Source organism: Passer montanus, unplaced genomic scaffold, assembly GCF_014805655.1.
Source record: "Passer montanus isolate IOZ18808 unplaced genomic scaffold, ASM1480565v1 scaffold155, whole genome shotgun sequence".
Taxonomy (NCBI): domain Eukaryota; kingdom Metazoa; phylum Chordata; class Aves; order Passeriformes; family Passeridae; genus Passer; species Passer montanus.
The window spans coordinates 47,845-61,929 of NW_024362605.1; the positions used below are offsets into that span (position 1 = coordinate 47,845).

The following is a 14,085-nucleotide window of genomic DNA, read 5'->3' on the forward strand; positions in this document are numbered from 1 at the left end:
AATTGAAAGGTTAAAAACGGGCCCTGAGGTCCAAAGCCGGCAATTTTTTTCATTCATAAAACTACGTGCACGAAGATTCCTCACGGGAAAAGGACCGTAAGTATCGTGCGGTTGAGTGGGGTGTGATCAATTGTGTGTGTGAGACGTGATATTATCACGAAGCGAGTGTGGACCCCAAGATCGCAGTTCCACTCTTCCACAAGGAAAGTGGTCGGTCGCGGGGGAAGCGGGTGAAAAACTTGTTAAAAACACACACACCAACCCCAAATCCTGGGAACTGGTGGAGGAAATGGGGGGGGGGGTGTTTTTCAATCACGGGCTGGATCAGAGAGAGGACAAAGGTCCATCGATGACCAGGAACAACAGAAGATCACTGGATCCAGAGAAAAGGTAAGAGAGCTCTTTTTGTCGATCAAAAGTGTACAGATCAGTTCACTGTATGACTTTATGATTTGGTCGGCAAAATTTTTTTTAACTAAGAATCAAGGATTGTACCCATAAAAGGAAAACAGATCGATTTGGGAGCCTATCTACCCAAAAAGGAAAAAGGTAAGCAAGATTAAGAAACGTGGGACTGAAAAAGAGTAAACTACAAGGGAAAACCCAGGGGAAACCAGAAAAGGTGGAAAAATATTGTACCCCTGATATACCAAGAAACAGTCCTCTGGGGTGGATGTTGGAACATTGGGAGGATTGCCCCACAAGGAGGGGGAGGTCTAAGGAGAGAATGATATATTATTTTGTGGAGAAATGGGCTCATGTGGAGGTCAAGAAATACTTATTTTGGCCTATGTTTGGGACTTTTGAGAAGGAAACATGTCGGGCATTGGAGGAAGAGGGGTCAACAAACGAGGAAAGGGAGTATGCACGACTATGGGACTACGCCAGTACTGGTAATCAAGGCACTGGTAATTAAAGATGTGGAAATCGAGTCTGAAAATAAATTGTGTTTGGGAAATCTACTGTTGGTAGAAGAAGCAGATTATAATTTGCTGGGGAGGGATTTAATGGTGAATTTGGGTATTAGTCTAATTGCACAAGACTCTCATCTGATGGTAAGATTGTATAAACTCACTGCTGAGGACGAGGGAAAAATAAACCCTAAAGTGTGGCACACAAAGGGGGAGGCGGGGAAGTTGGAAATGGAACCTATACACATAGAAATTGAGAAACCAGAAGACCCTATTACGGTCAAACAATATCCAATACCCATGGAAGGAGGGTGGGGGTTAAAACCAATAATTGAGGATCTGATAAAAAAGGGCACCTTGGAGCCGTGTATGTCTAGACATAATACTCCCATTCTTGCGGTCCATAAACCGGATGGGAGTTATCGCTTGGTGCAGGATCTAACAGCTGTTAACCAGCGAACAAAAACCTTATTTCCCACCGTCTCAAATCCCTATACTCGCCTCAATAATATGTCACCGAATGATATCTGGTATTGCATAATAAACCTGAAAGCTGTCTTTTGGACTTGTCTTCTAGCAAAGGAGAGTCGGGACTATTTTGCATTTCAATGGGAGGACACAGAGACAACCGTAAACAACAACTTAGGTGGACCTCCCTGCCTCAAGGGTTTGTGGATTCGCTGAACCTGTTTGGTCAGGCTCTCAAGCAATTATTGAGTGAGTTTGTCCCTCGGAGGGAACAAAACTATTACAATACGTGGATGACTTATTAATAGCAGGTCCTGATGAAGATGGGGTAAGAACAAACACAATAGCTCTCCTAAACTTTTTGGGGGATAAAGGCTTAAAGGTTTCAAAGTCTAAGCTGCAATTCACAGAGCCCGAGGTGAAATATTTAGGGCACTGGTTGGTGAAAGGTAAGAAAAAGCTAGACCCTGACAGGGTGGAGGGGTTCATTGCATTACCCTCCCCTCAGTCAAAAAGGGAGGTAAGACAAGTACTTGGGTTTCTGGGGTTCTGAAGACAATGGATCGAGGGGTACAGTGAGAAAGTAAAATTTTTATATGAAAAACTAACCACAGACAAACCTAAATGGGTTGACCCAGATGAAAAAAAAATTAGAGAATTAAATTAAATTCTAGATTTAGAATTTAGAGAATTAAAGGAGGCTCTCATAGTAGCTCCAGTGCTGAGCCTGCCAGACATAGAGACCCTTTCAGCTGTTTCTGGACGTAAGTAATCATACCGCATACGGGGTACTAGCCCAAAATTGGGCGGGATCAAAGAAACCTGTGGGTTATGTATCTAAGCTCTTGGATCCTGTCAGTCGGGGATGGCCCACGTGCTTACAAGCTATCGTGTCCATGGCTGTGTTAGCAGAAGAAGCCAAAAGGATAACTTTTGGGGCACCTTTGGTAGTGTATACTCCTCACAATGTGAGGAGCATTTTATAGACAAAGGCTGAAACGTGGCTCGCTGACGCACGACTTCTTAAATACAAAGCTATCATAATACACTCTCACGACCTGGAGGTCAGAACTATGGCAGCTCCGAATCCAGCTCAGTTTATATAAGGGGAAACTTTGGAGGAACCCACTCATGATTGTGCTGAAATTGTACAATTACAAACCAAGATAAGACCTGACTTAGAAGAAGAAGAATTAGAAGGAGGGGGAAAATGGTTCGTAGATGGAGCTGCAAGGGTTATTGAGGGAAAAAGGAAGTCAGGGTATGCCATAACAAATGGGGTAACCGGGGAGACGGTGGAATTGGGACCTCTAAACATGGGGTGGTTGGCACAGGCATGTGAATTGTATGCAGTACTAAGGGCTTTACGGAGACTAAGGGGTCAAAAGGGGACTATCTTCACAGATTCAAAGTACACCTACAGGGTGGTTCACACTTTTGGTAAGATTTGGGAAGAAAGAAGTATAATTAACACAAAAGGGAGGGGGCTGATGCATGGGGAATTAATAAAACAAATTCTACAGGCTATCCGAGGGCCAGAAGCAATTGCTGTAGTCCATGTAAAAGGACACCAAATGGGAGCACAATTCCAAAGCAGGGGAAACAATTTTGCAGATCAGGAAACTAAAAACGTGGCACTACTGCAGGTAAGCACTCCAAAGATTTGTGAGGGGGAGATTTGGGAGTATCCTCCACAATTCTCTCAAAAGGAAATTGAGGGGTATGAAAAGATCGGAGGAAAATTAGATGAAGGTAAGTGGAAATTACCACATGGAAGGGAATTATTATCAAAGGAATATTCTCGGAAAATTTTGAGAAGGTTACATTCACAAACTCATTGGGGGGGCCCAGGCTTTAGCAGAACAATTTTTAAAATTCTGTGGGTGTAAAGGGATATATGAATTGGCAAAACAGGAGGTACAAGGGTGCATGATATGCCAAAAAGTGAATCAGAGCCGAGCCAGGCAAGTAGCACTGGGGAGCCGACCACTAGTGTTATGAATAGAAAATTGTATTTTTTTTTAAGTTTCAGAGTTAAAAAAACCAAGCCAGACGGAGTCAGACTCCTTTGGTTTCGCTGCCGAAGAAAAGCCTTTTATCACCCATTGATGGCAGGTGATTAACTGATTTGTTTCCCTGATGCTGGCCGTATGTCAAGAAGATACCAAGGGAAACCCTCCAGGGTAAAGAAAATGGGCAGTGACACCAGAGCATACAGACCCTTTGAGATGATCCAGGTAGATTTTACCTATCTAACAAAGGTAGGCAGGTAGGTACAGGTGTCTGCTAGTAATAGTAGACAAACTGACTCACTGGGTGGAAGCATTTCCAAGTTCCAGGGCTATTGCACAAGTGGTGCCTAAATTGTTGCTCGAGAAAATTGTGCCCTGGTATGGACTGGTAAAATACATAGATTTGGATCAAGGCACACACTTCACTTCTAGGGTGATAAAACAAATGACTGAAGCTTTAAGGATCCGATGGGAGTACCATACCCTGTGTCACCCTCAGACTTCTGGACAGGTTGAGCGAATGAATCAAACCCTAATTGGGTATTAGAAACAGAAATGTCTTGGGTAAAATGCCTCCCTCTAGCCCTGCTAAATATTAGAACCCTGCCCCACTCAGAGACCGGAATATCACCCTTTGAAATGCTGTATGGGATGCCCTATGAACACGGGATGCCTGTAGGGCATTCTAAAATTGAGCATGGGCAAATAAGATCATATCTCATAGCAATAAATAAAAATCTGCAGGAACTGTGGAAACAAGGTATCATAATGCAAAGTACTCCACTAGGCTTTGCTATACACTCCATCCAGCCCGGAGATTACATCCTTATAAAAACTTGGAAAGATGTACCACTATCCCCACATTGGGAAGGGCTGTTTCTTGTTCTTTTAACTACAGATACAGCAGTGCGAATGGCAGAAAAAGGCTGGACTCACGCGTTGAGAGTAAAGTGAGTGGAACCCCGAGCAGAGACACCAGAGTGGTCGCACTTCAAGTCTAATGACCGAGAATGACCTGATAAGATGTCAAGAGTGACTGTCCGCGCTATCCATTCGCTCAGTTCAAGTGTCTGTATTGTAACAAATTGTGGATGATGCATTTCGACAGGGGGATCCAACCGAGGGGTTGTGTGATAAGTGTTTTGATAACGAAGTGCGTCTGACTAACCTGATCTTGACGCTCCTCACAGAACTGCGGGTGATTGAAGCAGACTCACTACTGTGGTTTCGGCTTTTCCAAAACAGGGTAAGGGGAAAATTGCAATCTCGAGGCCAAGTCTTAGCAGTTGAGTACTGGAGATTAAGCAAAGTACCTTGCAGTGCCTTCCCGGTAAAACTCACCCGGTGGGGTGTGTTTAAACAGAGATACACGGCTCAATCAGAATATGACCTCTGGAATATTCATTCCTGCTGCCAAGAAGATGGTCTTCCCCACCACTGGTGGCACCCCAGTGGGCATAGGTGGAGGCAAAGGAATGATAGTGGGAGTGGTGCTGATGAGCCTGAGTCTAGTCACATGCCTCAGGACTGGCACTCATGACTAGAACCAGGCTAGCCTCGAACAGCGGGACCCCAACCACAAATGTGGAATTTGCACATTGATCCTCCTGGAAGGACGGGGTGAAGCGGAGGTTTCAGCCTACCTAACCTCGGGAGGATGTGGACAAGGCACTAAAAGCAGGTATTGTTTTATTAATGGCACTCAGTATGGGTCTGTATTATAGAGGGAAAAGAAGTCTGCATACCGCAGAGGACCGCGTCTAAGGAGGGTAAGTCAGAACACACGAGGCAAAAATGGAGTATTGAATCTATAAAGATACCCATCTGTGATAAATGTAATCGTACTGTTTGGACCGGGGGAAAGATGGAGTCAGGTTTTGGTGGATACTATCAGGTAAATAAGCTGTGCTATGACAATGACCAATTACGAATGTGTGCAATAGGGTGTCAGACTTAATGGGTGGGGAAGAATTTAAAATATGAAAACAAGCTTCCTCTTAAAAATGAACCAGTTATCATCGATCTACTCGAGGATCATGATGACCAAGCTTGTCTACAATACGATAAAATCTTCTGCTTCTCTAAAAACAGGGAAGGGGTGGATCCGGAAAGTAAAATACAGCAGGCTGCACAAGAATTGAAAAGACAAGAATCAGAAATAAGAAAACAAAGGGTAGAGCAAGAAAGGTTAAAAACTTTAAGCTAACAGTATGATCAATTGTAAAAACAATATAATGATTGTTATGAATAAAAAGTTATCTATTTTTTTTAAGGTTGCAGAGTTAAAACAAATTGGACCAGTGCTGTTAAGTTAGCTTCATTGTTAAGAGTTCTTCAATTACCTGTTAATGGTTGGAGATTAACCATTGTCCCCTTGATGCTTGTCAGAGATCCTGCAGGTACCAGGAGAATGGGAGTGGCATCAGGGCTAGTATGCAGATGAGAAACGCATTGCACTAATTTTTACAGTTTTCCAGGAAAACCCCTAAAAATTACGAGCCAACATAGAACTAAGTGACCTAAGTGACGTCTAAGGATGGGAACGTAGTCCAGTACATGCTTGGATCCTTTTTGCTTCTCACCCTAACCTGAAAAGATGTTGATTAAAGAGACGCCCCGGGGTGTTAGACAAAAAAGTAGGAATCTGCTAATCTCCCGTGAAGACAGAATCCCCAGCTCTGCCTGCAGACCAGCGGACAAAGCTGCATCACCCTCCTCCTCCATGCCACACCTGGGAGCAACGGCTGCGTGGGCGCGACCCGATGATTTATCCCCACCTGAGCTGATTCTTCTTAATAAAGGCATTAAAAAGGAGAAAGATCTCCTGCCCATTTATTTAAATGATATTGGTTTACTTGCATCTGACAAGAATCTGTTCATAGACTTAAAGCAAGAAATTGCCACAGAGTTAGGTTTATCAAATTGTTGGATTTCTGGGTGCCTGAAATCAGCAGAAAAATGGCCTTGGAAAGGTGAAGGGTTAACCCCAGAGCAATTACTAAAATGGGATAACACAAAAATCTCAAAATTAATACAACGACCTGAAGGATGGGTCTTGAACAAATGAGTAATTGGGACGATTTGTATAAGTTGAGAGAGGAAGGAATATACCAAAGTGGTAGGTTATACCTCTTGCATCTCCACTCTAACTGTAAATTTGGACATAAAAAGTAAAAACTGTCAGCCAGAGCCCCCTTCGGGATATTGGAGTCAAGAAAAAGATAACAAATGTGAGTGGGGTGAGAAAATTGGGCTCTGTTGGAATAAAATGGCTGGGGCTAACCCTTACCAATCTTTGAAGGAACTAAGAGATTACTGGAATGGGCCAGGGAATGTGAATAGTAATTGGAAAGCACCTAACGGTATTTATTGGATTTGGGGAAAGCAAGCCTATAGCGAATCGCCTCAGAAATGGAAGGGGTCATGCACTCTGGGACTGATTAGACCAGTTTTCTTTACCTTGATCAGAAAGCAGCTTCTTGGGGGCTCCGTTATATGAGACCCTGGACCGCCAAAAGAGGGAGGTAAGAAAGAAATTTCCTATATTTGGGGGTAACCAAAAATGGGGGGAAGAGGCCGGCAGAACACATTATTGAGTATTATGGGTCAGCCACTTGGGCTCAGGATGGTAGCTGGGGTTATTGTACCCCAATATGTCTCCTGAACCGGCTGATTAGACTCCGGGCATGGTGGAAATTGTCTCAAATCACACCGCAGATGCTCTCGAGTTGCTGTCAAAACAGCACTCCCAAATGAGAGCTTTTGTTTACCAAAATAGGATAGCCCTGGACTACCTACTGACTGAAGAAGGGGGAGTCTGTGGGAAATTTAACAAATCAGAATGTTGCATTGAAATTGACGATTACGGGGAGACCATCTGGGGTCTAGCCGCTGAAATTAAAAGAGTGGCTCATGTACCCATCCAAAAATGGAATTCAATTTTGAATGCTTCCTGGTGGGACAACTTATTTAGTGGTGCTTGGTGGAAGAAATTAATATTCTTTATACTCTGCTCCGTAGCCAGAATCACCTTCCTACCCTGCCTGATTCCTTGTTTTATTAGATTAATACCTTTGGTGGTACAAGGTATGCAAATTGCAGCTATGCCTATTGACTCAGAGGCGACCAAAAAAACAAATCCAGTTTCAAAAATTATGAAATTAGAGGAGGAAGATCCACACAAGTGGGCTGCAAATGCCTTAGCAAAATTTGAAAAACAATTAAACAGCAATGAATCAGAATATCAAAACCATCAAGAGACACCTCAGGAGGATTGGGAAAATGAGACTATCTAGATACAAAAAGTGTTGTATATATCGGGTGCATTGCTTAAATTTTATGGTAAACGGGTATTAAAATTTAGCTAAAAATAAAATACATAGAAATATTTTTAGAAAATGGCACGAATTAGTGTGTTTATGAAGAAGGGGAGGGAATTGTTAGGGATATGGTAGAAATTTGTGCCTATGAAATATAGATATATGTATCAAACATGTTATTAAGGGGGGGACCAGGGTTTAATCCTAGAATGATAAAACCGCAGCTGGCTGACAAGGGTGGAACTCAGCATTAACATACAAAGGAAAACTCGGCTGCACAGGAGATGGTCGTTCACGGTGGCATGTACCCGAGGATGCCCAGTGATGATGGTCCATGAAGATACACATCTGAGATAACCAGGGCCATCAACACTTTCCACCTGAATGCAGGATTCCTGGAACTGGAGGAGGAACATTTGTCTCTTCCTGGACAAGGTTTTGTCCAACATGATTATGATGAACTTTGAAAGGAGATAAAGGGACTCTGCTGTGGGCAAGAAAAAAAGAGTATAAGAACTGTCCCTGCAGAGCAGCAGGTGTGGACGAAGGGGGGTTCGGTGCGATAGACGCCGGATCTGCATCCACCCAGCCTGTACCCCAGGGTCTGTGCTGTCATTTTATTGGTGGCTGTTTGGACTGTCGCGGTCGCGAATAAATTTTTATTTTTTAATTTTTATTACTATTGGGTCCATTTTTATTTTTACTTATAACAGAAAATGTGACCTCTGAAGAAAACATGCACAGCAGGGGTCATGTGCCTGCATAGGGGAGTAAAAATCAGCTTAAATTAGTAAATACCCAATTAGGCACAAGTCAGCTCTGAATTACTGGGAAATGGGAGAAAATAGGGAGACTTCAGATATGAGGGTTCATAAGAGGGCCCATAAGTGGAAGATGCTGGTGGCATTTCAGCCTGGGAAGAGACTTGTGGAGGGGCCAAGCTGGATTCCCAAGGATTTAACCTGAAGAAATTTGTAAGACCACATCCCCACCTTTTAGAGCAACATGTGGCAAAAGACACAATATATTTAGCTGGGAGGGCAAGAACTGTTGAGGATGGGGAAGAAGCTCCTGCCACACTGCAGAAGTGGCTCTGAACCAGCATTGGAGGGGACTGGTCCAGATGGGGAGTGAGGGGAGATCAAAGAGACAGTTCCAGAAAGATGCCCATGATTTAAAATATTTTAATATCGCCAAGTCACAATTTTAAGTACAAATAGCAAAAAAAAAAAAAAAAAAAAAAAAGGGATTAAAAAATCCCCACCTGTCCCATTTCCAAGGCCATGCATGCATCCCATGGAAAAGTTAATGAAATTTATATTAATAGAATAAAAAACACTTTACAAAATTCTTTACACTGAAATATAAAAAGGCCTTTTTAGTGTGTGGGGTTTTTTGGTGGGGGGGAAGGGGTTGGTTTTGTTTGTTTTAAAGCACAAGGTTCCTTTTCAATCCTTACTGCAGGGGCTTTGGTTGATGTTTTTCGGATCCCAAAATCTGAGTTCAGCACCTGATGGGTGATGCCAGCCTACAAGCACTGCTCTCCCCTGAGGTGTGCAAGACAATTTTACAGGGGAACTGCAACTTAAAAGAGATAAAGGCAGTTAATGCCAGGGAGAAAGAGAGAAATCAGCCCCCTCACCCACAGGGAAAATAGCATTATTTCTCCTTCAGCACAGTCAGGGACCCAGACCCGGGCATGGGCATAATATCAAATAGGGGGAAGGGAAATAAAACAGATGGAACGAAAATAAAAAGGAGAAAAGTAGAGTAAAATAAAATACAGCAAAATAAAACAGAAGAGAAAATAAAGTAAAATAAAATAAAATAAAATAAAATAAAATAAAGCAAAATAAAATAAAATAAAGCAAAATAAAACAGAGCAATCCAAAATTTTAAAAAATCAGCTTTCTCTTCATATTTGGGTTTAAAAATAAAACTAAAAAATAGATAATGAAGCTGTTTGGATAATTTCCAGTGTCCTTCCCTGTGGATTGGTTGGCGCAACACCTGCAGCAGGGCTGGAGTACAGAGAGTTTGGAGGATTAACAGATTAAATTTGAGCTTTGGCAGTTGCAAAACAATTAATAGCAGTAGAATAGAGGTACAAAGTGATGGAGGCAATTAGCAGGTTGTGTTTGGAACCTTCACTGTCTGCTCTAGGGGATCCTGGCGGGGAAGAGGGATTTGGACCCAGCAGGAAGGCACCAAAATTCAGGGCTCTGTCTATCTGCCACTCAAAACAGTTGTGTTGGGCACCAAAACTAAAAACAAATCATTTGTGTTCAGAGTCCCTTTTTGCTGCTTTAATTTGCCCAAACCCATTTATTGTTTAACAAGGCACAGCCTGGTCCTGGACAGGAACGAGTCCAAGGCAGGTTTGGGCTGGCAGAGCTCAGCTGGAGCAACTGGCCTCCAGGCAGGAATCAATAATAATTAATAATAATTTTAAAGTGTTGCTTTTCAGTAGCAATGAGGCAGGGTAATGCTGCACCCTAAAAGCATCCCTCTGCCAAAAGCATGGTGTGGGATGCCTGAACCCTGAGTTGGGCTGGTGCTGTTAGAAGTGAAAACCTCATCCAAGGAAAACCAAACACTGGCTTTCCTCCCCGCTTGCTCCTGAAAACAGGATGTGGGAGAGGGGTGGCCATGGTACAAAGCACTTCTGTGCAGCACCCCCCATGGGATTGGCCAATTGGCTCTGTGTCCCTGTGCCACTGGCATCAGCCTCCCAGAATCACCCCCACAGAATCCCTGTGACAGACAGACATGGCCTGGCCACATTGTGGAGCTGGGGGTGCCACCCTGCCCAGCTGAGGAGAACACGGCAATGATGGATATGGGAGGTGTGACACTTAAAATCTCTACTTTAGAGGGGGGTACTGAAAATGGTGCTGAAACCTGGAAGATAAGAAGGAGAAAGATCTCACAGGGCATTCAGGGTCCAGGCAGGGTGGGAACACCAGGGTCTTGCCTCTTTTTGGGAGGGAAGGGAGGCACTGGGCAGCAGGAGTGCAGGGTTGGGTTCAGATATACTCGCGGGCTGTGGAGGGCTGTGACTGCTGATGGTACTGCTGTCCTCGGCGCTCCTTGGCAGGGCAGGAGCAGCACAGGAGGGACCCCCCCAACATGGAAAGGCTGGCGGCCCCCCAGCCCACGAAGAGAGCAGAGCCGAATTCGTACCTGTGATGAAAGGGGTGAGGGAGCATCAGGGAGAGGCAGAGAGGTACAGGTGCAAACTGAGATGGGCTGGATGCTCGAAGCCCTGATGAGGTATTCAAGGTGATGTCAAGGCAGGTTTTGGTTCTTCCCTTTCCATCCTCATCTTTCCTGTTGGCTGTATCCAGCTACCACATGTCCCCATCTTTTAATCCTCCCCTGGGCTGAAATTCCACATGTGCACCACTACCCAGTCCCAGCTGGTAACAGCTAAAGCTTTAGCATCAGGGATGTCTTCTGCAAGGTGGACTGGCAGAGGTCCCACTGATGGGGCACATTGGCCCACAACGCTGTGTCTCACCAAAACCAGCAAGGAAAAGTCCAATGGGAAGTGCAGGGACAAGACAGGATTCTGAAGGGCACTTCCCTGAGCCAGGCTCTTACCTAGCATTGATGGGGATGGTGCTCTCTCTGAAGAACTCATAGGTCACCTGTGTTGCATACAACGACACGGCAGCCAGTGTGCACAGACCTGGGCACAGAATCATGGAATCACAGAATGTTTTGGGCTGGAAGGAACCTTTAAAGATCACCTGGTCCAAAGCCCCTGCAGTGCTAGGGTTGTCTAGCTGTTCCACTATACATCAAACATTGACTGACAATGACATCCAGCCCTCACCAAACTGCTCCCCTTCCTCTATCAGTGTTGAAAAGGTGTTTGAGGATTCCTGCATCAGTTATGTATGAAGGCTAGAGCTGCCTTACCAGAGAGAATGAAGAGAACACCTCCAGCAACAGCTATGCGGCTTTTGGTGACAGGATCCTCCTCCCCAACTTTGGTGCATTTCATGCCCACCACGCTCACGATGATGCCAAAGAAGCCCAGGAGGAGAGAAATGACCATGAGAGCCCGGCATGTCTGGATGTGAACTGCAAAGGGGAAGAAAAACTGCTCCCAGCAGGTGCCTTTGACCACAGCTGGGCACTGGAAGCAAGGTCACTGTGTTCCATGCTGGTGATGGGTCTGTCCTTAACCCTGTCCTTGCTGTGTAGCTCCTGTGTCGTATTGTCCCCACTTGGCAGATATGGGGAACTCAGCTCAGCTCAAGGCACTGCTCCCAACGCTTTCCCTGACCTTCCTCCCTTCCACCCTCATCCTGGTCATGACTGGGCTGGGCTAGGAAACACCTTGCCAGGAGCAGCACCACAGTCAGCAAATGCCAAAAGGGTGATGCACAGTCACGGAGCTGGCGGGGGGGAGGGGGGGGGTGGCGGGAGGTGGGGTGGTTTGATGTCCCCATGGGGCACTCTTGGTATGTAAATGTGATGCCCACATTGGAGCCCCCACCTGCTGGGGCCAGGAGCATCCCAGCAACACAAAGGGGCTCAAACCCACAGGGCCAAGAGGGGCTCAGTCCTAGGATGGGGAGGTTGGGGCCCAAGATTCACAGATAGAAAGGGAAGCTTGGACCCACATCGAGGCTCAGCTCAGTGGTTGAGTGGACCCAGACCCTCCTGAGGTGGGGGGTCAGATCTACAATAGGGGTGGGGGCAAGAAGGACTTGGACCTGAAAGTGACTCAGGCTCCAGGAAAAGCCAGAGGAGCTCAGATGCATAGGGGAAGGGGCATCCAGACGTGAAGAGGGTACAGACCTGTTGGGGATGTGTGTTCAAACTCATACAGGTGGGTTCAAACACGGAGAAGGGCTCAGAGCCATACGGGGGAAGGTGAAACCCACAGCGGGACTCAGACTTACAAAGGGGCAAGGGCATCTCAAGATCCCAGGGGAGCTCAGACCAAGGCAGAGACGGGAAACGGGGACTGCACCCAGGAAAGGAAGCGGGGTTCATCCTACGGGGTCCCGGGCTCCCGTACCCACCTTCGAGGGAGAGCAGCGAGTCGTGCAGGCGGCACTGCACCTGCCCGGTGCTCTGGGCGGCGCAGCTCATCCACAGCCCCTCGTGGAGCCCCACGGCCGTGATGATGGCGTCCCCGGCATACGAGCTCTGCCGCCACTGCGGCAGCACGGCGGCCGCCAGCCCCGCCACCCAGCCGGCCAGCGCCGCCAGGTACCCGGCCAGCTCCCGCGCCCCGCCGCCCATCGCCGCCGCCGCGCCCGCCCCGCCCCGGCGGACGGAGAGCGGCCGTGGGAGGAGGGAAAAGGCCGGAGGGGGGGCTCTCGGGTCGGGGGGGATCGGGGCGGGGAGCAGGGCGATGTCGGGGGAGGATTTAAGGTAAAGGGAGAGATATGGGTGTTGCGCGGGGAGATTTAGGTCCCGGGAGGGATTTTTTTGAGTCTCGAGTGGGAGAGTTGGGGCCAAGGGGATGGGTTACCTGGAGGTTAGGGGGAATTGGGTACTGGGAGGCAGGAATTAGAGACCTGAAGGGAAGATCATTAAGTCTGAGGGGAAGATTTGAATCTGAGGAGAGTGATTTGGGGATGGAGGTAAGGGATTTGAATCTTAGAAGGAAGAATGTGGTCTTAGGGGAAAGATTTGGGGCATGGAGGGTATTTGGGTCCTACAGGAGAGATTTGGGTCTTGAGAGAGATGGAAACCCCTTAAACGACAGTGGAGAGATATGGGAAAATGGGGCTCCCCGACAGGAGGAGGGAGGGTGTTAATGGGAAGTTACCATCCTTGACCCTCTGCTGTGGGCTGGGAGCCCCCCAGAGGCCCCATGGGTCACTCCAGAAATTCAACAGGGAGCAGTGAAATGGTTCCATTCAATGAGGGAATTCAGGCACACCATGCCATCACGGCACCAACAAGAGAAGCCATTGTCAGTGGTGTACTGACTGTGGGGGTGTGGGGAACACGTGTCACCACCCTGGTGACACCAAGCCCATTGCAGCCCCAGGACCTGGCAATCGTTAACTGCCATGGCCTCATCAGCAGTCTGCTCACGCGCTCAGGCAGCTGGAGGTGGACGCTGGGATGGTGGGCAGCGTCCATGGGGACTGTATGTTATCCTGGAGAAAAGATCCTCCAGATTCCCCCTTGCCCACCCCAATGGTGAATTGCCCTCCAAGTGAGATAGGGTTGCTGGGCGGCTGCACACGGGGCAGGATTTATTTGCCCACATTCCCGGGATGGTTATGGTAATGGCCAGACATCTATGGGAGCAATTCAATGCCCTGTCCGGGGGTGCCAGAGTGCTCAATGTCCTTCTTGTTCAAGGACAGTTCCCTCCTTGCTGGAATGGTGGGTTCCTTC

The 14,085-nt window shown here is 46.7% G+C and overlaps 1 protein-coding gene across 1 annotated transcript; it reads right to left on the reverse strand.

Moving 5' to 3' along the window:
- Positions 1-8,968: 8,968 nt before the first annotated feature.
- On the reverse strand, positions 8,969-12,972 carry CLDN19 (claudin 19). The gene is made up of 4 exons (XM_039702320.1): positions 12,750-12,972; positions 11,635-11,799; positions 11,314-11,401; positions 8,969-10,893 (listed from the first exon to the last, which is right to left on the reverse strand). Exons 1-4 carry the CDS (start codon positions 12,970-12,972, stop codon positions 10,737-10,739), a joined length of 633 nt encoding a protein of 210 aa, XP_039558254.1. The 3' UTR covers positions 8,969-10,736.
- Positions 12,973-14,085: the final 1,113 nt, after the last annotated feature.